General features: G+C 42.6%; 1 protein-coding gene across 1 annotated transcript in view; it reads right to left on the bottom strand.

The window, feature by feature from the left end:
• ABLIM1 (actin binding LIM protein 1) overlaps positions 1-24,401 on the bottom strand; it is a 192,467-nt gene extending 168,066 nt beyond the window's left edge. Inside the window, exon 1 of the mRNA XM_059852012.1 lies at positions 24,383-24,401. Coding sequence (XP_059707995.1) covers positions 24,383-24,395 — 13 coding nt within the window. The 5' untranslated portion in view covers positions 24,396-24,401. The remainder of the gene's footprint in view (positions 1-24,382) is intronic.
• Positions 24,402-24,807: the final 406 nt, after the last annotated feature.

Below are 24,807 nucleotides of genomic sequence, written 5' to 3' on the forward strand. Positions count from 1 at the left end.
TCCAAAAAACCCTGTAACTGTTATAAATTATTTATTGAAACTCTGATTTTTTTTCCCCTTCTGCTTTTATTACACCAAAGTATAGTAACAGGAAAAAGGAAATATAACAAGGAAAAATACCACTATAGCAACAGAGACACAAGTACTTCGAGACCTTCCCCATCCTATTGCTGCAGTATGACACTATCTGGTATCTCAGAACATTCCAGCAAAGGAAAGACTAACTCAATGGGCAAAGAATAGGGAAGTCAGCAAAGTGTGAGTGTTTCTTTTCCATTGCAGCTTCCTTACTCTCTCCCCTGGAATCATGAGCTCTTTCCCAACAGAGGGGAAGGGTGAGGGCACCAGCCCAGCCCAGCCAGGCAGACATCTCTCCTGACACCGTGGTGTTAACTGGGAAGAAACACAGATGCTTTAGAAAATTACTCCTACCTGGGACACCAACCCCCTTCACCAAAGAAAGGAAAAGGGATTAAATGAGTTGGGAGAGTCAAAAAAAGGCACAACGCTGGAAAAATAGCTGGGATGTGGATTCCCCACTCCAGGAGTAAACTGAAATTCTGAAAAACTGTGCAGAAATCTGTAGAGCCTAAAGTTCTTGTATATCTAGTACACAGGGAAAAAAAATCAGCCTACTGCCAGAAGAACTGACTTGCCTGTTTCTTTTACAGGTGGAGCCTGTAATTCCAGAGTCATCAGCTGGAAGAACAGAGGTGCTCAAAGGAGCTCACACAGTGCAATTAAAATCCTGTCATGTCTGGAGTCAAAAAAGACCAAAGCTCACCTGCTCCAGGGCTAGGCCACTTTTAGATACAGCTCCAAAAGACTTCAGAAACTGAATCACAGATATCAAGCTCCTCTGGAAACAAGAATGTCTGACAGTGGCCATAAGTCACTTCACCTTTCCATCATTCAAACCCATTTTATAGCTAGGAATACAAAAGTAGCAGGAGTTTGGGGATGGCTACTGCCAATCCAATCTGTACCTACAAACAGGCCAGAAAACACATCCATTCTTACCAAAGGGTGCACTGATTACACACAAGAACAGCATGAAAGCAGGGTGATTAAACTGGGTGGAAATACAACCATAGGGCTGCAACTATTTAGTGACACAACTTCAAACCTGGTCAACCACTACTCACAGATGCCCAGAGCTCCAAAAGCCTTGCAGATTGGCACAGAGGAGGCTGATTCAATGCAGGAGCTGCAGTGTGGGCAGGCTCCACACTCACCCAGGGAAACACTTGCCCCAAATGACTGTTCAGAGTAGCCAGAGAGAAACAGCAAAGAGGGCTCAGAACGTTTGGTCAGTGAGAGGTCAGTGGGTGCAGTCTTGTCTCCACATGATCCCTTCACCTCAATTGTCACTGATATTCAGTGCTGAACATACAGGCAATGCAGGAAAAGATTTGAGCGGGATACAGCTCCAAAATGGGAAATTCCCACTAAGGGAGGGCACATTACATTCACTGCATGCACTCAAACCAGTAGAACCTGATGATTTTAGAACAATGAAGCATAAAAAGTCACTTAACTACTTAAGAAAAAAACACATTAATAATCTACTCAGTAAGAGGCATATCATAAGAATATGTGAGAAAAAAACATCCTAACTGTGGTTATTCTTAAGAGAAAGCAGAGACCCAGGCAATTCTAAACCCAGGCTTCAGAACTAATTGTAGAAACTTTTTGAAAAAAAAATTATTAAAAATAGACTGTAGCCCTGTATCCTTTTGAATAATTAATTTTAGGTGAGGAAAATTCAGTACACGTAGTTTATGAATAGCATTTTATATGATGCCACAAAGGAAACTATGAGTGTATTTGGAGACAATGGGAAAATCAGCCAGTAACAACTCACAGGACCACGGGATGGACAGGGAATGGCCTCAAGTGGCAGCAGTGGAGGTTTGGATTGGATATTAGGCACAATTTCCTCACTGAAAGGGTTGTCAAGCATTTGAACAGGCTGCCCAGGGCAGTGGTGGAGTCACCCTCCCTGGAGGGATTCAAAATCCGTGTGGAAGTGGCACTTGAGGACACAGCGTAGTGATGGGCTTGGCAGTGCTGGGCTGATGATCTTAGAGGCAATTCCCAGCCTCACATTCCATGGTTCTGTGAATGCCAGAGTGACTTTTGCCCCAGGCCCATCAGCAGTTGTGCCCAAGGACAGAGGAGCTGGTTTGTGGTACTCTGCTCAGACACACCTGCCGGGACCTGTTCTGCTGGTGGCCAAGTCGTATTTCAGACCTGACAGACTCAGCACTTACACTCAGAATTTACATAACATTGGCCATCATCTGAGGATGGCAAATGGCCTCCTTACATCAGTTCTACTTTCAGTTTTTGAGGAAAACACAGACAGATCAATAGACTGATAGATACTGATGGTCTAAGTGATTCTGGCTGTTTCACTAAAGATCAGCAGGAACACTGGATCTACAATCAGGCAAAGTGCAGTTTTATTCCAACCTTGTGATCTGAATAAACCAAAGAAATTCATTTAAAATGCTGCACATACCTCTGATTTAAAGCAATCCCTGAAATATGCATGGCTCCATTTAGCTGCAACAAAGAGCCAACCACTCTGCCATGTAAAGTGAATTTTATTAACTCGATTCAGAGTCTGTCACTCACTTTCCAACATCTTACATGTACCTATAATATATGTCATGGCTAATCCACTTGATGGACTGTGTTTCTGCTCCTCTGATGAACTCTTGGCAATTTGCCTGCCAGTACACATCCTTTACAACAACCTCTTGGAGCCCAAATTAGCAAAAAAGGCTTTATATAGCTTTCTTTATTAATAAATAAGTAAAGAAATAAAGGCTACAAACTGTTTCTCTGTCTCTGCTGCCTATTTAGGTTAGCAAGGCTGCAGGCACTGATCTTTCAGTGTGTAAATGGTGCTTGGTACAATGGCCATCATTCACCCCAGCCTTGATGGGCTTCCCAGTGCAAATCTAATAATATAAAGGCTTTTTTTAGAGCAAGATTCACCTTATCTATCAGTAGTTGCACAAAAGATAAGTATCTCCTCCACACTAAATCATCAAAGCTTTCTCTCCAATTAACATTAAAAGCTACCCATAGACAATTTATCAGCCTTGTAATATATCTTTTAGGATAAATGAAACTTTTTATCACCTTTTCTTCTTCCTCAAAAATGAAATCCTGCCACATTACCAAAAAGGTATTATTCTTCCCCAATTTTCTGTAATGAGTTCTTAAATTCACATGGCAAACTTTTCATGTTAAGTGTATTTCTAATAATTAAAATCCAGATCTTTAACAAAGCCTGCAATTATTAGTTTCATGACTAAAACTATTTCTCCCTTCAGCAACTGACATTTTCAGATATTAATGCAGGGAATAAGAACATACCATACAGCAGTCTACAGTAAAAGATTAAAACAAGGAGCAGAGGGTTTTATGTTTAATTCTCACTATCACTCTACAGCAAGTGGAAAAAAAAACAGTTGTAGGAACCAAGGTTGGCAGCACATTTTTGGCCATGGCCAGTGGTCCCAGGCTCTGCTTGGACAAAGCACTACCAGGGAGCAGTGCCAGACAGGCTCTTGAGGAGGTCTGGCTGCAGAGGAAGAATCTGGGCAGCATTTTCACACTGAGTGAATCTCCAGTGTCTTCACCTGCTGGGCAAGTGCTCTCTCATATCATCCTCAAAGTCCCCAGGACCTTGTGAGTCAGGGTTCCTTCAGGCATAAAGCACAACCTCACTGCATGGGGCCTGAACTGGAGACAACCAAACAAGCCAAAAAGGGCAGTACTGAGTACTGGGAACATCACTGCCTTCATGGATCAGATTAGGGTCAAAGAAGGGACAATGGTTTGGGAATTCACTGGGGTTTTTTATTTTTTAATCTCTTGACCTTGATCATGTTCATATTAATAAGGTGAAATGACCATTTAGAAGGAAAGACAATAAAGCAATAAAGCAATACAGCTGCAAATGAAGACAGCTCTGGATTACAAGAGGCTCAGGAAATGCAGCACCAGTTTTCTCCAGTACCTTTTTGGAAGTCTGGACTTAATGATCTACAAATACTACTGGCTTTGCAACAACAGACACCAGGGCCCTTCTAGGAAATACCACAGAACCCTACAAGGCAGGAGGCCAGGTCACTTTTTATTTTTATTTTTTGCTTCAAATGCAGGCCATCTGTAGCATGATTAAGTACATCTTGGGGAATATTCCAAGCACAGGGCACTGCAAGAGTTTTTCCCAGATGAGACCAGGAAGGTCATTCCAGCCTCAGGTGTGCTCCCAGACAGTGCAGACAGCTATTTTAGCCACAAGCCTGTCATGAAAAATCACTGGACACAAACCAAATTCTGCAGTGCCCTACTAACAAAACACAGCTCTCCCCACTCCACAAGAATTCCATGGAAATCAGTTAATTAACAAATGAGGAAGAACATAATTACAAGATTGTATGGTATCCTAATCCCTACAAATTGGTCAGCATATTTATCACTGTTTGCTGTCATCACATACAAAGATCATGTCTTTAGTGCAGTTAGTTTAATTTAAAAGCTCAAAAACAATAATGTCTCACCTCTATTGACATTTCTAGAAGTTATTTTTGCCTTAAAACGTCACCATGTGGATCTGTGAGGCACATTACACATAACAGCTTGAGGCTTTTATCTGCTAAACAACCAAATAATGGTGTTAGAAAAGGGTCTTTTCTGCTCCCAAGCATGTTCAGAAGCAAATTACACAAAGGAAAAGAGTGACCCAGTTCAGCAATGTAAATACATGTCACCTCACTTTCTAAGTGTAGCTGAAATAACATTCAGCTGCTGCAGCCTGCACTTCAGACAGCAGAGTCCATAAATATTCCCTGTGATTAACAGGACCAGATAAAGAGGCAGTGTGCTGGTCTTGGCTGGGGTAGAGTTCTGACAGTCACACCACTGCAGGGGTGAGCTGACAGAGGTCACTCCAAAGGCCAGGTTCTTGTAGCTGAGGCTTTGCTAGGGAATCCTCTGAGCTGTGCTTCAGATGTCTGCATGGCTTCAGGCAGCAGGTCAGCAAGAGGCACTAAGGAAAGACTAATAACCTACAGTGAAATCAGCATCACCAGAGTGTGCAAACTAGTCCCAAAACGAGCCCAGAAATAATCCCCCTATATTTGCCTAAGAAAGTCAGTCTGGGTATCTTCAATTTATTCCTAACAGAATCTGCCTCCTTCACCTGTGCAAGTTACTTAAAAAGGTTATTAAAGCTGTATTAATTCAATTCATAAGGCCTTTTCCTATAACTGTACTGATGAGACAAAGATGACCTGCCTTTGCAGAGTTGGATGTGTTTCATGTGTTTCTTTTTTGGGAACAAGCACCACAATGCCTTTGAAAACATGAGCACGTGAGACCTGCACATGAATCTGAGGATCCAGCAGCCCTCACATTGTGAAACAGCTGGAAAGGACTTTTCAGCCCTCAAAACCCTCCCATTTCTCTACAGCTGTTTATAATGCCAGCAAAGGAACACATCTTTCCAATCCAGCCTGGATGATTAATTAACTGATGCAACAGCAACACTGCAGCTGCATTTGCCAAGTTATCATCCTCAGGACCATAATTAACACAGAGCAAGTTCCAGTGGGAATCAGGCTTGAATGACATCAGTGGTAACAATTAAAAGCTTCTGAAGTTTTTATGGCACTTCAGAGCAGCTTCTTCTTCTCTGAGCCACCCTTCAGTTCTGCCAAATGCCTCTTGGAGGCAGCTGAGGCTCAGTTTGTTTTCACTCGACTCCAGGATCATTCTGGCCAGCAGAAACCTCTGACCTAAGGTTTTGCTTCTGAAGTTACAGTGCCTTGATTATACTTCTCCTTTATCCCCATTTCTTTCATGTAAGCAATGAAAGCACAAGAGGAAAGTGCACAACAGAAACAGGAATTGGGGCAGATTTCTCCCTTCAGCCTGCCTTTTGGATTTTATATATTCCTTTTGGATTTTATCCTGGTGAATTCTGCAGTTCAGGAGGCAAGAAGCCATAAAGCTGTCTGACTATACTTAGCTTTTCCCCAGTGCAGTTTTGGCTTTCTTCTGCCCCTCTCTAAAACTTCATGGCTCTGAGTTGTGGATATTCACACCTCACCCAAGCACCAAACTCAAGCAGTTATAGTACCATAATGGATTTTAATATTTTTGTCTTATCTAGTGGAGATAGACATTTCCCCCCTTTGATGCACTGACCCAGTGTGCAAGATTTCCCAATCCCTCCCAGAGACATCAGGCTACCCACAGACAGCAGCTCCTAATGAGGCAACACAGTTCTCTCTCCTCTGAAACAAATGCAAAGACAGGACATCCTTGATCCTTTATTGCCTAAGTGTTTCTGGTGCAATGATCTACTTGCAGCTGACATTTGAAATTTGAAGCTGCAGATGGGATTTGAAGGTCATCCAAGCACAGCTTTAAACCTGCTCTATTTTGCTCCCTAACATAGCCTCCATGCAAATCTCTGGTTGTAAGTTATCCTTAGCAGGTTCTTTTCCTCCAAGTTGATCATCTGTTATATCAATTTGTGACTGGGTGGATAAAAGCAAAAATACTTTCACAGAGATTTTCCTAATTATGTCTCCATTTAAAGCAGTAAATGTGGAAAACTCAATTTTGTCTTTTGACTTACACTGTTCAAAGAAAAAATAAAATCTCTTTTTCCCTAAACCCATATGACACTTTGATATAAATAGACTTACTTACATCATGAAATGTAGTGGTTAAATATCTGTTGTATCTTTTCAGGAAAGTGTGTTAGAGACACTATGACATTCCCTAAACTAATAAGTGGACTTAAAAGAATTTGTATTTCTAATTCAGAAGTGTAGGTTTTTATACCTATCTTCATTTGAGCAAAAAGCCTACCTATGTTTGGATAAAAAGTTGACTACAGTCCCATGCAAAGGATCAGCCCACATCTGTATGGTACTTCAATACTACTTAAGCCTGTTCAAAATACCATTAACATTCTTCTTACACAAATAAAACAACCCTACTCTGGATTAGGTAAGGGAGACATGCTCAGTGTGCTGCACTAAAGGACAGAGAAGGAACAGCACAGCATGACCAGGTTATGCTATCACCTGTGCTTTCTGCCCCCCCTGGACACACCAGCCTCTTCTTCTATAACCTCTCCCATATCATGGCCTGCAGCTGCCCTCACAGATCATGCTAACCACTGGAACCTGGAATGCTGAGCCCCAGAGCAGGAGAGAAGCTGCAGCTTTGGGGAGAGGCTGAGCTGGCCTGCACTCAGCAGTGGGGCATCCCAGAACCAGGGTCAGCTCTGACTGGCAGCAGTGACAGCACAGACAAAACTTCCTAACTGTGGTGCTCTGAATGCCATTAAACACGCTCTCAGTGACTTGCTATAAAGACCTATTTATTTCAAATTACATACTGGCTTAGTAAATCACAAATTAAGGTTCACTTATCCCGAAAATCTAGCGATGCAAGCCACTTCACACAGCAAACTCCAGCATGAATTTAAACCATGAGAGAAAATGCTGCCAGACAAGGCCTTGAGCCACCTCATTTGTGCCACATCCTCCATGGGCAGTTCTGTTCACTGGACAGGCTTGACACTTCACACTCAGAGGAAAAGGCCAACTTACAGGTGACAACAGATGGCCATGACAGGGAGAGGCCATGCTCAAAATGTGTTCCATGACTGCTGTCTCAAATAATTTTCACTCCCCAACTTACTGATTTCAAGGCACTTGCCATTACCCAGTCTGACAGCACCATTTGTGATGGTACATGTAAGCCTGTAAATGCCTGCTGACCAGATCCTTGACAATGGATTTCTCTAACAGCAGCACAAGTGTCACCATGTTTTCTCACTGGTTTTGTATATGAACTACCTCTGGGATTCTTCACCTCCCATAATTTGCACTTCTTAACATTTCTCCCACAGCAAATCTGCAAATCTTGGAAATACCAGGGAGGTGACTTTGCAGAGCAGCTTCTGCAACATCCCTGAACATTTCTCAGAGCAGTTGAAAAGGGAAGTTGTTCTGCAGTTCCTGACCCCACCATATGCCACTGGTTAAACTCAGCCCTTAGATCATCTGCACAGTAATAGAAGCACCTGTGTCAGTTGAAGAATGGCTCTTTTGGAAATCAGGAAAGGCAGAAAACCACTATGGGCAATCATTTTAATTATTAAAGAATCTGGTCACCAAATGAGGGAACATTGATTTAACAAAGTTCCTTTACTGTACTGTGCATTAAAATCATTAATCCTCAAAGCTCTGTAAAATGGACCAACACAGCTGTTTGTGAGCAGCTGTCTTCAGCAGGGAAACCAAAAGGCCAAGAGGAAAGAAAGTCACCAGGTGTTGGCTAAACTACGTGTTAACAAAATGGAGGTAACACCTGACAGTACATACATTTATAATCCTGCTGGTTTTCATTCTGTACAGCTATGCCACACATGGAGAAAATGTTCAGTGACAGGCTGGACAGCACACTGGGCAGCAATTTGCAAGAATGCAACCAAGAAGGATAGAGGAATTCTGAAATTAATCTCAGGGGCTTGTCTAAAACCATATCAAAGGCATAACCATGGGAGCAGTAGCTATACTCAAACTCCTATGGAGCCTGGGAAATAACAGCAATTCAGTCATGGTGACTGGAACTTCAACTCAGCCTATTCACCAAAACACACAGGTTTTTGCTGGCAGTTGAGCCACTGTGACTTCCCTTGTACTGTTCCCCAAACGATCCCAATTAAAGACATTATGTCATGTGACATATGGCAAGTTACAATCACACCCCTGATGTGTAGACAGCAGCAACAGGAGGCTTTGATTCCTGCATACCTGGACTTCAGCAACAGAAATGCAGTTCCCACTCCTGTAATGGCACCATTCCCAGGCTCCTAATCAGACTCTGTCTTCAAGAAACCCCCATGGTCTCTTTCTGCTTCTATCAAAACACTCATGGGGACAATTTAGTAAAGGTAAAGCAATGTGAAAGTAATGTTCTGCATACCTGGAGATACAACTGAAACACAGCATCGAGCTCAAGTGGTTCAGCCCAACTCAAAATGGAGAAGAATACAAGATTCTCTGGAGTCAGCAGATTGCAGACACAAGGCCATCACTGCCTTGCTCCAGGAGGTACAAAAAGCACTGACGGGCTGTTCATGTGACCCAGAGAAAAGCTGGACATCACAGACATGGAAGGAGGAAATCTCACCAATAATAATGTTGTGGAATATACACTTTTGTCCAGTAGTGTGTTGACAGCCTCATTTTTAAGGAAAAAAAGGTACTGTTACACAAGGAGACTTGTCCTCTGTATCTAATGCCACCCCCTGTACCCAGGACACAAATCACTCACAAGCCAACAGTGAGTCAACCAACCATCTGATACCACTGTATTCACTAACTTCTGATTTTGGAGCCATCCCTTCTGGAAAAGCTGGGGCAGAGAGCTACAGGAACACAGGGCTTGGGGAGACATCTAGGGAATAGCACACACCCTAAAAGAATAGGCTCTGTCAGCACTAGCTCTGGGCCATTTGCAGGTCCCAAGTGCCCTACGGGGCATTACCAAGAGAGAAATACTTATTATTTGGTTTGACCAGGATAGAAATTGGCAATCAACTGGTGTGCAACAATTTAACAGAGGTCCCAGGCATCTTCACCCCAAGCTCCCTCAGTGCTGAGAAAACACCAAGGCATTTCTCAGTAACCTTCAGAGCAAACAGCCACCTGATTGACCCAGGGCAACCCTAATGGAACTTTGCTAATTGCACTGTGCTGCCTTTAGAGCTGGATCTGTCCCCTAGATGCTGCACTGCTCCATTTCACACAGCTAACGTGTGTGACTAAAGCTCTGCTCAGCTCCAGATGGCCAAACGTCAGAGAAACTGAAAAACAGTGATTGCCAAATCTCTGCTGGAAGGAAAAAAAAAAAAAAAATATATATATACACATACAGAGGAAATCAAAGAGGGATCAGGAATTCAGCATCTGAAAACCTAATGCAGTGTGCTGTCCTCTGTTTTGTTGCTCAAGGTATTTACCCTGTAAAAGGCAATGAAAAGATGCAAAGGTCATGAAAACCTGCAATAAATCCCTGCTCCTGGCTACTGAACAGCATCTCAGCTCTCTTCATCCTGCTGACAGTGTTTATGTCCTCCAAGACAAAAAGCCACCATGCTCTAGATTAGGGGTAAGACCTCCATGCCCCTACTGGCTCATGAGCAATTCCAAAGAAGTATTAAACCTAAATAACAACTATATCCAGATACTCCATGTTCTTTAAAGAAGATAAGGCATGACTACAAAGCGAACCAGGCAGTACACAAAAAAGGGGTTGCCTGTGGTTTAGTCAACTGGATAAAAGCATCTCTATGCAATCTTGGGAGTTCCTCATGGTTTTAGCAGTTTTCTGGTATGCCAGGATGCCAAGAGAATTCATTGGAGCTACTCAGTTCAATGCAGTGTTTAGCCGGGAGAAAGGAAAGGAGAGAGGGAGGAAGGGACAGCAATATTTTGATTAATATGCAGAAATTGAACTCATTAAGAGTAGGATCAATTTCCAAGTTTTATACAACTTCTCTTCTCTGCACTAACCTACATCTGACATCAGTCATAACACTCCAGAAACAGCTTAAAGTAAATTTCACACCTTCCTCCTAGGACATGATGTCCTAGATCAGATAAAGCAGATTCTATATGAAATACAGATTTTACCTAGACTCCTGTAACTGCCAGGATGAATGATTCCCCAAAGATCACAATGCCCACTGTCATTCTCTCAGATAGGGGAATGCTTATTCAGCTTATGAATCACTGTACACAATTAACACTACTTTAAACATGCCAAAGTATAACTACCTTCAATATCAGCTGAATTTTGTAAAAACTATATATTCCTGAGGCTTTCTGTTCTGAGCACATATATAACTGCCACTACAGGACACGAAATAAAATTATGTGGACACGCAACTCTCTCAAGGTAAAAAAGAGGGGTTTTAATTTCTGACTCCAACATTTATAGATTTCCAAAAGTGACAGTGGATTGCAGGGTGACAGTGCCACCTCTCCAATGACACTACACAAACCAACAGACTATCAGATTTCTCCACCTCCATAAAAAAATGCAAAACAGTAAGTTAATTACATAAAGTGTGTGAGAAAGTTCATTACAAGAATGTAAACATCGAAAAACTTAAAAAAACCAAAACAACATACAACAAATGTGCAAACTCCCTTGTTCTGAAGTCTCCAAAACAGGGGTTCAGACTAAACACACCTGAACAAAACTGTCTGTCCCTTAGCACAGAACCCTGTGCAGTGACAGGGTGCTGACTTTGGCTGGGATAGATTTCATTTCCTCATGGTATCTAGTAGGGGAGCACGCTTAGGATTGGGTCTGGAAGCAGAGCTGATAACAAAGAGATGTTTTCATCATTGCTGAACAGTGCCCACACAGAGTCAAGGCCTTTTCTGCTCCTCACCCCACCCCACCAGTGAGCAGCCTGGGGGGACACAAGGAGCTGGGAGGGGACACAGCCAGGACAGCTGAGCCCATCGTGTTCAGTACAGAAAACTGAGGGAAGAAGAAGGGAGGGAGGAGCAGATGTTTTTTGTGGTGGTGGGACACCTTCCCAGGTCACCACTGTGCATGGTAGAGCCCTGCTTCCCTGGGGATGGCTGAACACCTGCCTCCCAGGGAAGCACTGAAGAATTCTTTGATTTCCTGTGCTTGTGTGTGTGGTTTTTGCTTTCCCTATTAAACTGTCTTTATCTCTACCCACGAGTTTTCTCACTCTCTCTCTTCCGACTCTCTCCCCATCCCACTCGGAAGGCAGTGAGGGAGTGGCTGAGAGGGGATGAGCTGGGGTTAATCCACAGCAATTACAAACTGCTCATGGTGAAACGGCCTGAAAAAGGCTGTGTGCCTCATCCTGCCTCCAGGCACCTGTCCCTACAACCAGTCCCATGCTCAATACCTTCCTCTGCTTCATCCCACACCAAAAATCTGACCAATTCTGGCACAAATCTGGAATTATTCTGCTGGCCTCCAGTTATTCCAGATTTACACAACCAAGAGAATACAGCATGTCTTCCAAGAGCTCCACCATCAAAAATTACTTTTTGCCAATATATTCTTTGGCTATAAAATAAGCATTGCAGTTTCTAAACAGTCGTTCAGGCAAGAAACAGATCAGAAATCAAAGACATGCTGATTATTTTTTGTAACACTCAGGAAAGATCAAATTGCTGTGTCTGCCCCACCCTCTGACACTGCAGAATATGCTCAAGTGTAAGCACAGTACTGCTGGACATTTTCAGAATGGGAAAATAACCATTTCAGAAAAGCTTTTAACTTCCAGTTCCTAGTGGAAAATGAATTTGACACTAAACATTTGTGGTCCCAAGACCAACTCTTAAGAACAGAATGTTACAAAACCCATAAATACTGGTGGTAAATAATGTTGGACAGAATGAAAAGATGAATTAAAGATTTCCTACTGGATTATTCTGCATTACAGAAATTAAGGAGGGTGGGGCAGAAAATTAAACTTAATAGAGTCCAAAACCTATTTCAGTCCATGATGAGTATTGTTTCTGGAATTCAATCTGGGCAAGAAACATCAATTTATGTTTTACTAAGGACTCCACACTTTGAAGAAATTCTGAGCAGGCACAGTAATACGAACTATAAATGCAGCAGTGCTCTCCCATTGTGATGCCAAAATATTTTTTTTATCCCAGAATCTGGAAAAATCTCAGACAAACAACATTTGTTGCTGGAAATCAGAAAATGAGAACACACTAAGTAAACTGAGCTTTCCAGCCAGCATGAAGGAAGACATATTCTGTCTACAACTGTTAAATTTGGAACTGTTAATAACATTACTGGTGTTTAGGCAGCAGCAGTGATTCCTGTGGACTTTATTTTCTCTTCCTTCTATTTTTTTCTGTCTCCCCAATTTCATTTACATGAATTATATTTTGTAAACAGAAAAACTACAGTTACACTCATGGAAACACTTCTGATCAGTTTTGCCTGCAGATGTGGGTGCCTTTAGACAAGTCAGAAATCCAAAGTACATAGTACATAAAACCCATTCCCAGAGAGTTAACACAGGACATCTGTTGGCATGTTTTCTAATTTCTTTACATGCCTCAGCTGATGGGGTTTCCTCATTGCCCTAGGAAAACTCCTCATACTTCTGTCTGAAACAGCAACTTGCAGTGTAATGAAAGCATTAGTAGAAAAAAAAACTTCATTATGTATGAAGATTCTACTTTTACTTACTTTCTACTTATGCAAGAAGATTCTACTTTTAAGTAGACCTTGTAATTCAGCAGGATAGAAACTCACCAGGGCTGGAGCTGTTGAGTCTCACTTAAGATCAGCCTTTTGCTAGGAAACATGGAAACATGGCACCTAGGTTAGTTTTAGATTTTTCCCCCAAAAGTCATATGCTTGCACACGTGTTCCTCACTCCCTTCCCAGGCCCTATGCTTGTGTGGTACTGCTAGAGAAGCATAACTTCATAAACCTAATTGCTTAAAAATAGGATCTGGCAGAGCACCAGCTCCTAGATCAGTCTGTGAAGCGTTCAGCGGTTTTAGGCAGCAGAGAATTTTACCTCAGGCTATTACATTCCTATACTTCCCTCCACTCCCTTCAGAAAATCACTAAAATATTTGCAGCAATTCCAAGGACAGTTGCTCCAGCACACACTCCCCTTGACAGACTGCTAGGCTACTTGGGGGGCCCAGAAAATAAAGAAATAGAAACAAAAAGCTTTTTGACACCAAACCACTTACAACTCCTTTCTGTAACTCTCTAAATGTTCTCTATTCCCATTTCTTTTAATCTTTTTTAGATTCAGGGCCATTCTGTTTGTGTCAGTTCTGCTTCTGTACCAGCCTGAAGAAGGATTTCCACACACACTCTCTTGCTTTAAATGTTTCTTTTGCTCACCCTTCTCAGGTGAGCTCTTCCACTCTCCACAGCTCGTGAGATCTCCTTCACCCACTGCTCTCACGGCTTCTCAGCCTCCAGAGGAAAGGGTAGGGAGCAAACTTGGTAAGAGTAGAAGGCTCAATCTTGACCTGCTTCCTTGGAAAACTGAGTCATAATCTAATAGCAACATACAGATCTCGCTGGATCTGTGAATTTGGAGGAAAGGTTCAGCTATGGAAGTGAGTATCACAAAAAAAAACATTTCCTGTAACTCCACTAATCTTTCAGGAAGAGAAATTGCGTGCAACAGAGCATGAACTAATCCCCTCCCCTCCCTCAAATGGCTGCACAGGTGGTTCCAGTTTCTTCAGCTGCTCTCCACACAGAGTCCCACTGGGTCTGTGTGTGCACTGTCCCTGGGCATGCACACAGCCACCAACAGGATCTCTGCTGGGCTTACCCCTTCCCTGCACTGCCAGCCACTGCACCCCTTAGCTCTGCCTGGCTGCTCCTGACCTACCCTCTCCTCTCCCAGCCATCCCCTTGAGCAGCAGCACCAACAACCTTCACTAAAAATACCTCCTGAGCATCATAAATAGCAAGATAGTAGGATTCTTAATCCCCCTTCAGGCACGTAGTCTTTTTGCTTTTGATAAATATGGAGTGGCAACAATGGGCAGAGAATAAAATGCATCTTACAGTGCTGGTCTGCTTGGCCTGTGCCTTGCAGAAAGGAAAAATGAGGACTCCCTGTATCCACAAATGCTGTCAGCAGAGGACAAGAGAAAAAGGGGAAGATTGCTATTGCAAGAAGTCACAAAGTCTCCCCATATCTAAATTTTGAACATTTTTAACTCAATAGGATTTACTGGCCAAACCACAAGACCAGTGCTCCTAAAGAAAACCTCAGATCTGCAGAGCACCTGCGTCAAGCAGGGAGCCAGTCAGCAGGAAAACTCAAAGGAAGGGAAAGGTTGGCTCCTGCCCTGCTGAACTTTTGTACCACCACAAGCTGTACAGAACAAGCCAAATGCACAGTGCCAGGCCAGCCTGGCAGGAGGAAGGGCAAGATCCAGCCCTTTCATGCCACTTGACTCTTGAAACACTTGAGCAAATGCTACAGGAACTTCTCTACAGCCCTGCCAGACAGATTTGAAAAACCCCTGCACTTCCTAAGGACTGAGGTCATGCTGTGTCTGGAAATAAAAAATATGTTAAAGAACCTAAAATCAAGTGCCATTTGAGTTTGTTTTCAGCCATTTTCCTTATTGAATCTATTGGGGTAGAAATTCGTAAGTTCCAAAGAAAGTCTGCAAGTTTTGTTGACACCTGTGATTCCAAATTTTCAAAAATTCAAAAACCCTGACATACAATAAAATATGCTAGATGGCTTGTCTGGTTTTTTACATTCTCCTACAAGTTTTATAAAAATAAAGCTAGAAAATTTTGCCCTTTCCAGCTGCAGCTCTAAAGCAAGGGCATCAAAAGTGCTGTTTCCTGCATAAACATGTAAGAAAATATTTACTGTGTTGCAAGCATGAAAACAAATATGGTATCACTGTGGCCACTATAATACAGTCACAGACAGTGGCAATTTTAAAAATTTCAGTGGCATTTACAGAAAGATAGAAATAAAGACAAGGGTACTGGAATTTTATTGCAAATTAATCAAATCATATATGAACATAATTGGTTAACCAGAACCTTTTTCTTTGAAACATAAGACTCCAAATATGCACTGCACATCTAAGTACACAAAACAGTTTTTTCATTCATCCCAAATATCAAAACATCTGGCAACAGAAAACAGAAAGAAGTATTTATAGACATTTTTGGACAGAGATTACTTCAGGTCAAGTCCAAAAGCATCCTTAAGCTGCAATCATCAAAATCTTTTACCAGTGATTTTGGATTTAGCTAGTGTTACTAAGAGAGAAATATAACATAGGCTTTTTATAGCAGCTGCCAATTCAACAATGATCAAAGTTTTATTATTCTTCCTTAGATCAAAGTCTGGTCTGAATAATTTTGGGATTATCTCCAGCTCATAAAGTAGAATAAACAGTTTTGGATAACCACTTTATTATATAACAATACAGACTTCTCGCAATAAGTTTTGCTCTTATTTACATATGCCACAAGTTTTTAATGGATTTGATTATCATTTAATTATTTTATTGGCGTATGAAGACAATAAAAGAGAAATTTTTACAGCAGCAGAAGGCCATAGAAACATTCAAATGGTGTCTTGTGCATCTACATTCATATGCAGAGGACATTTATGAGGAGAGGTAAAACCAAGATTAGGAAAGTAAGACTGGGCATACTTCCAGGGAGAGGTAATAGGTTTTACACCTCTGCTCATTAAAAACCACTCAAGACATCTGGAGATCTCTTGTGGGACAGAGGCATTCACACACACCTTGGCACAGCCTGTCCACACCCTTCCAGCTGGGATAAGGTAGAGAAAAGCAGGATACTCACACTCTGTTGGCTTTCATCAGCAAGCATAAAATACTGCTACATGGATAATAGCACAATTCTTTTTGCAAGTAAACTTAATTGTAAAGGTGCTTAGATCTGAGTTTCACTCAAGTGTGCTTTCAGTCAAGAAAAAGAATGGTTTTCATTCTGAGAAAACCATTGATTTCCACACTGTTTGTTGACCACAGGCTCAGCTGTGTTCCTGTTCCACTGAACAAGGGGTTTACTGTTATCTTCAGTGACACAGCCACTAAGTTCATCTCTTCTTTTACACCCTAATTCCAGGAAATTCATTCACCTTTCACAGTCTTTCTGGTAGTCAGCTCTCCCACAGATGTTGATCAAGAGAAGTGGCATCCCAGGACACCAGAAAAAGCCATCACTTTGGCACAAACTGTTTTACAGGTTCTGTAAGCAGGGCCAAGACTTAGAGCTGGAACATCTTTTCCAGATTTGTTGTTATTACAGGCTCTTAGCTACGTTTCTTTATCATTAACTAGGTTTCAGCTCTTATATAACCTGGTTGTCTCCCAGACTTTCTGATGACAAAAATAAACTGAAAGCTTTCATCACAAGTTAAAAGGAAACTGTAATTTGAACAGCAGTTTTGCTGACTTCTCTGTTGATCAAAGATGCCTCATATGAGCCTGATGTAATAGAAACAAAATCAGATTTATAACAACAGTAATTAAAGCAGAATCCTTTCATTGAGTGAAATCTCACAGTCCTTACTTGTATAAGACTTACACTGGAGGGACAGATGAAATGAGAGCCCATTTATTAAGCTGAGGTACCAGTTACAGGAAAGGGAACGACAACTACCAAAAATAATGAAGCAAAAACTGCTTAAGCTTCACACTTTTTATTAAAATGTGTCCATCTCTATGACATCACATGACCTGTTTTGCCATGCCAGAAACAGAATAAAATCTATTTATTAGTAAGGAAGCAGCAAACCAGAACATCTTATCATGCCCTCCCTGTAGAGCCCTCTGTGCTAAGACCACCCCTCTGACTGACCTCCAAAAGGATCATTTCTTAGTGCCAGGGCAATAAGTTATCAGGAAAAATGTCTGTAAGAAATAGAAAAAAACACTGTTGGCTTCATCAATGAACAATAACAGGTACTGCAGTCGTCAGCATGGTCCAAGGAGAGCTGAGCACAGGTCTAAAGGCTTTGTGAGTCTGAACCTCACAATTTGCTGGCTGGCTTGGACCGCTTTTCTTGTACCAGCCTCTCAGATGAAACTGCAAGAACACCACAGGGGATAAAAATACCTTTTGCTTCACCTTTGAGAACATCATCCTCTCGATGTTTCACACTTCTGTTCAGAGTGCCCTCAGTCACAGCTGCACAGAGCAGGCATCTCCCCATGGACTTCTCCCTGCAATCCTACCAGCACAGCAGGAAAATGCCAGCAGCCTCCTCTCTGGAGGCAGAGGGCACACTGGTGCCACAAAACACTCTGGCTCATCACACTTTTTCACACACCAATCTTTTTTACAATTATGAGACCAGATCTTCCTTCCACTTCAAAATGTGGCATTCAGAGGGGCAGAGTAATAGTTTTCAACATGAAGTGCATATGGTTTTTTCTATCCATGAAGAAATAACTGCAGGGATATGTTAAGCTGGCCACAACAAACTTTGCAGCAGCACAGAAGCCAACACAAGGCTGCAGAACCCACACAAGAACTTGGGCAGGTAGTCAGAGGTAGCTCCAATGCAGCTCTCACTAAAGCTCTGCCCTTTAACTCAAATACGTGCACTGAACAGCAGGCACTGCACTGTGGATGTGGCTGCATTTCATCAGTTACACGGAGCAAAATGATTCACCAAAGCCCTAATTCTGGGTTAAATTCTGGAGTACAAACAGAAAAAGAAGGATGTAAAACAACCCCATAACACCAGTGTACCTTGCTGAAGCCTGCCTGGCCCAACCTTGTTTACAAACTAAGGATTTCTCTCCACAACATCTGGGACTCTGAACATTTATTTATTTCTGAAAACATGACATAATAAAGGCTCAGATTGAAGAAATCTAAACATTTTTTAAAAATGCATGTCTCACAGTTTTTCTCTGCTATTGCTGTATCATGTTTAGGAGTTTTCTTTAGGTTTTAATGAAGAACAACACTTTACTTAAATATAAAGATACTTTTTCCTAAACAGTTTGTGGTAAAAAATTTAAGGCTACATGCTGGTATCAGAACTCACAGGCAAAAGTCTGCTTTCCATAGTTTGACTCTGCCTTAGCACTGCAAATCTAAGAAATACCACACCAGTCACATGAACTAATCATGTGAGGGTTTCATCTTCAATTACTAACAGATTAGATTAAAAATAATCTGAAATATTCAAACCTATTAAAAGAAAAAACAGAAATCCCCATCTTGTTTTCAGAGACTGTGAAACACATGAGGTTCTGGTATTCTTTACTAAAAGCAATTTTGCTGCTTTTCCTTCCATAAGCTAATGCTTATTTTCCTTCTTTGCAATTCCTTTCAAAGCCATGCATCTAAAATAGACTCTACCTCATTGTCCCAGTTTCCTCTTGTTGTTGCCATTAGTCTATGCAACTTTTTCCATGCATTCAGGACTAATTTTCATTAATCTCAAAGCACAGACTAAGCTTTGTTGAGGGGGAAAAAAATGTGACAAGGGATCAAACCTTAAAAAGAGCTTAAAAGAGATACTGCTCTTTAAATTAGATCCTCTGTAAAATATTCTTCTTTCCTACTGAAACAAAAGCTCTACCAGGCCTAAAGATTCGGGTGCAGCTACTGGTTCTCATGTACAGACATGCACAGCTTTCAGTGATTTGACAATCCAGGGGCTGATTCTGAGCTACTCAAGCCATTAAATTGAGGTTCAGACCCTAAAATGAGTAGTGAAAAAAGCATAAATCATTCCATGTATTTAGAAGCAATAAACAGAAAGTATAGACAGGATTAAATAACAGTATGAAATCAGCACAGAAAAAATGTGGGGCAAAAGCTGAGGAGAGAAAAGCTCTCAGATCCAGTTACAAATTCTGCCCTGCACAGGTATTCTGAGTAGGAAACAGCTGTGTTGGCAGGACTGCACACACAGCCTGCCTCAGGTAGGGCTGCAGAGCCCCAGAGCCTGCCAAGAACATGTTCCTTCAGGCTGTGGAGCCTTGTAGCAAGGAGAATGGGGACAGTCACTAGGACTGGAAGCACTGAAAATACAATACTTAACTATCATAAGCATGCTAAAACTCCCAGCTTTTAAAATGAAGGAAATGTCCAGCCAGCTCCCACTGCCCCACTCTCCAAGTCACTCAGCCTGAGAGAGTTTGGTAACAGCCAAGAAATAGTGACATCACAAGTTAGGGACATCATGACATGCCTGAAAGAAATACCTCTGACCACAAGTAGAAAAACACAGCACTAGATTTCAGAAAACGATACAGCAGCCACCTCTTCAGTGGCTGGTTCCTTTAGATAAGAGCAACATTACCCTGAAAATCACAGACTGTAATAAAACATTGACCAGAAGCTCCCAGCAGCAAGTTTTTAAATCACCCAGTATAGACTTCAATCAAAACCACTGCTGCCAGCAACAGCAGCCATGTCTAACAGCCATCTGAGAAAATTTGGAAAAGAACAATAAAGACTCTTAATGGTAAGAACTCAAGATTTAGAATGCAAATTTCTCATTGAAAAAATGATGATTTCTTCACACAGAAGTTTCCAACTGTGAGATGGATCAACCAAGAAACGTGCAGTGTCAAGGAAGAAAGAATTGCTACCAGAGCACAGCATAAAGAGTTGAAGTTCCTCATCTGCTGTTAGAACTCTATTATCAACTTGTGTAAGAACAAATGAGGAGCCTGAGAAGAGGCCCAGAAGGCAGAAATTCTCCTGTTCTGACCTGACCCTCAGACTCAGAGAAAAGGGAAAAAAAAAAAAAGCCCAGGACTTGTCTCACCTGTAAAATGAGTACTCACTCTCACTACTGTCATGGTGATTTATTTGTCTGAAATGAGAAGTCTTTGATCTACATTTGTTAAAAAATCATATAGGAAAAGACAAGGATTGTACTACAAAATAAATTCTTAAACTAAACAACTCTAGTTCTTTGACTGTTGAGCAGGCTGAAAACTGCACCTGCCCTCTCTACAATATCCATATTAGCAGCATCAGGGTAGCACACTCCAACTTCTTAAAACTGGACAGCAACAATATTTCTTCAACACTGGCTTCTGTAAAAATTCAGTGACTTTTTCACAAAAAACACACACCAGTCTTGATAAACCTCCTGTTTCACACATCTTTGTTTTCCTGAAGTAGTTGCTACTGGACTAAATACAGCTCGTGCTAATTCTTTCAACATTTAGGGGAAAAATTAGCAAAGATCTTTGTATTTGATCACACCAAACACTCCCATTTGTGCCTGTTTGCTCTAGCATGACTGAAGATTATAATAGTTAAAAATAGCCATTTTTCCATTAACTTAGACCTTCATGATAACAAGTCGTTTTGACAGTTTTTAAGCAGTGTGAGATAACATGCACAAGTAGGTCACAGTTATACTTGGCTTTAGAAAAATGTCTTTCATCCAGGGAATTTACAGCTCTTTGCAAACAAGCCCTTAGGTAAGCAACAATCTATAAGGCTTACTCCAACACCCAAATTCACTCATGTATGAGTCCTAACAGCAACTACTTAACAACAGCTGAAAGTAGAATATTAAACCTTTTGCAAACTGCAAAACTAAAAAGCCTGACTGACGTCAATGGCAGCTCTCCACTGATCCCAACAGGCTGTAGAGCAGGACATGAAAGTGCCCTGGGAAAGACTCCAACCTGACAGGGAAGAGAAAAGTGATTTTTCAAAGTTTGTTTCAGCTCCTAGTTCAGTCACAAGATTTCCAAAATGATTATTTGTCCAAGCTTCTGGGAATACTTGTCTGTGCTGCTTCATCTGGCATTTGATCAACACATCTGCTAAAGCCATACTACCAGGAAAGTGGTGGAAGAATGTTAGAGACCTTCCATTTGCATAACAACAGGAGCTGAGAGACAGGTGTGAAGGACTGCAACAACAAGGTCTGTGAAGAATGGAAGGAAAAAAGGAAGGTTTAAAAAAAAAATTCATCTTAAGGCACAGGTGAGACATTAGTCCTCACAGCAGCCCCTCTGAAAAACTTAGCTACCATTATTTCCATTGTACAAGTGTGGAAGCATAAAACTCTTTAATCCAGAGCTCTGTTTAAGGCAAAATTACATGAATTTGTTTATTAGTTATAAATGATGTATTGATACATAATCTGTCAGAATTTCAGTGACTATATGGGTAGTTTTGGTTAAATAACAACAAGGAACTAGAGCAGGAGAGTTAAAAGGAATGGTCCAAAAGTCACGAGGTACTGCTGGATTTCAGGAGTTTCTTCTGTCATCTGTTGCAGTCAGTTCACTACACCATGCTGCCTCCTGGAGCAAAAGAGATGAATAGAGAGCTGCACAGATTGAACACTGGTAATACTGTGAGGCTCTTTACTACCCCTTGAATATCCTCAGCACTTTAGTAAGAAAAATGTCACAGGTGAATGTTTAACCCTTTTGCTATGCTCGTTATGCTTGGTATATAATCAACAAGCAGACAGCTCCAAGTGGTTGATGCATTCAGAATAATAATGATTACCTTTGGACATCTAACACCACATAAAATATTAACAATCAATATTCGCTGAGCTTGCAGACCATAATGATACCGTGGCTTTAATGTGACTGCATATGCATGAGGTAATCTGCCTTCATGAAGCACAGGGTCCCTCTCTGCATTTAAACAAAGCCCTAAGCCCATAAACACTCACTTCTTACTTGTGTGACATTCTCATGAGTAACCTCATGAAGACCTGTCATATCATTTAAATGTGTAAAAGTAAGTTTCTATGTTGACTTTTAACAGCAGCAGTGTTTAAAATGATTAATAATGACAACGGTCTACAATGTTTTACACACAAACAGCCTTTGGTGAGCACTGAATAAATCTATTTGTTTACCCAGACTCACGTATTTTCCACATCAATCTACCTGTTTAACTTAAAAAGGATTTATTGATAGAAATTAATATCTTCATCTGTATCATGAACCTTATTCACTGCTTCCCTAAAGACCTACGACTGTCTTTCTCTCTCTCTCTCTCTCTCTCCAATTAATTACTCCGAAAAAACTAGATGGCACGAGAGGGACTGAGAAAGAATTCTCTTTCCTTCTCCAGGCAGCTCTCCAGTAGAATTAAGCAGGCATCAAACATCATGTGTTGTGCAGATGAATGGGAAAGAGGGACAGTTGGGGGAGGAAAGGGAAATATGGCCAGTGGAAATGTTCCCTGGCTTCCCATTCTGTATGGTTCAGTTTTTGTGAGTCATCTGCAAAGCTGAAATTACAAAGTCTTTATGTCACTTTTTCAAATCCAGGTACCCCTTCAATAACAAATCTGCTCCAGGTTATAAAGCTTTGCTGGGTGTTCCCCACAAGAACTAATGCAGCCTTAGCACAGCACTGATGCTCATATGCTTAGTGTTCTTCCAGAAATGGATTCTTTGGAGACCAATATAGTCCATTTCTCCCTAAAGCAAGAAATCTACTGTTCCATGAAGAATTATGCCACTCTAACACCATTTATTATTTATATCTAAAATGGGTGTGATGCTTTAGGAGTATAGTCATAGCCACAAAGTGCCAACAACATTTTAGGAGTCACACGATGCCTTCAATGTGTATGAAGCTCCTTTGGATGTCAACAGCAATCCAAGCAGATGAAAGAACTGGTCCATGCTGAGCAGTATTCATGAAGATGCAGAGAGATCAAAGTAGGAACAAATAAGATGCATCCTTACATTCAGGAGTTTGTCAATTTGCAATATGTAATTTTTATAAAGTATTTGTTTCAAGTCAGAGATAGCCAGGGAGTGGTCATTATTGTGCAGATAATTGTCTGTCTTCAGGAGATGCTTACAAGTATTTCTGCTTTGTTATGACAACATTCAGAAAACGCCTAACTTTATGTCTCCAGTCCTTTAATTTGTCCTAAGTATAATAAAAACCCTAAAGCATCAGTCTTTGTGCCACACCTCTGCCAGTTTCTCATATTAGAAGCATAACTTTGGGACAAGATGAGATCTGCAATCAATGAGGCTGATCAGTTCATCTCCAGCCCAGAATGGGCAAACACACAGCCAGAGTTTACACATAAATGCACGCAAATGACAAAGGCTATTTAAGTTTAAGCCATAATGTAAAAAAATGCAAATCTGAAGTAAAACTCAAAACGTTAATTTCAAACCAGATGCAAATGTCCATCAGAGGTACAAACCGACGATTGGATTTACCACCACACCCTACCAGGAACACTTGCGTTACCAATGACAGGACAAGCCGGATGCCTCATTGCGCTCATCAGACACCCAGTTCCAATCCGTTACCATTCCCTGAGCAGCAGCGCCCGCCGAGGTCTGACCCTACGCCCACCCTCACCACCATGCTCCTTTCTCTGCATACATCCCTATATTCCCACAGCCACTTAACGCCTACAGAGCCGCCGCACTTCCCCGTGCCCCTACAGCCACCCGGGAAGGCGGAACGGGATCGCCCGCCCGCCGGCAGGTGCGGCGGTGCCCGGCCCCGGAGGATGCTCTGCGGCGTCCAGCGCCGCTGCAGCCCGCGCCGGAGGCCCCCGCACGGCCCAGCTGCAGAACGGCACAGGGCAGGCGACGGCCGGCGGGGATCATCCCCTGGCCGCCCCCCGCCCCGAAATCGCCGGCGCAGCCTCGGGGTGCGGAGCACCGCAGCGCGGCCGGGCGGCAAGGTCAGCGCGGCTCCGCCGCCCGCGCCCCTGCCGCCCGCGGGGACGCGAGCCCGGCGCTGCCCTGGCGCGGCAGAGAACCCACCTCTGGCAGACATGGCTCAGCCTCGGGCTCGGCAGCCGCGGAACTGCTGCTTTTGCTGCTGCTGCTGCTGCTGCTGCTGCGGCGGCGGCGGCAGCGCACGGCCCGCACCGCCCTGCGCCCTCCGCGCCGCGGCGGCCGATGCGGGGGGCGGCGGCCGATGCTGGGCCGGACCGGGGCGGGCGGGTCCGCGCCGCCGCCGCGCTCCCTCCCTGCCCTGCCCTGCCCTGCCCGCCGCGGTGCGGGGCGGCGCCGGGGGCGGCCCTGCGGGGCGGGAGCGCGGCTGTCTGCGCGGTGAGTGCGGGCTGTGTGTGTGTGCGGGTCTGTCTGTGCGTGTGCCGGCGCGGTGTGTGCGGGCTATGCGTGTGTGCGGGCTATGCGTGTGTGCGGGTCTGGCGGTGCGTGTGCCGGCGCGGGGAGTGCGGGCT

This window comes from Haemorhous mexicanus, chromosome 7 (assembly GCF_027477595.1).
Source record: "Haemorhous mexicanus isolate bHaeMex1 chromosome 7, bHaeMex1.pri, whole genome shotgun sequence".
In the NCBI taxonomy this organism is placed as follows: Eukaryota; Metazoa; Chordata; class Aves; order Passeriformes; family Fringillidae; genus Haemorhous; species Haemorhous mexicanus.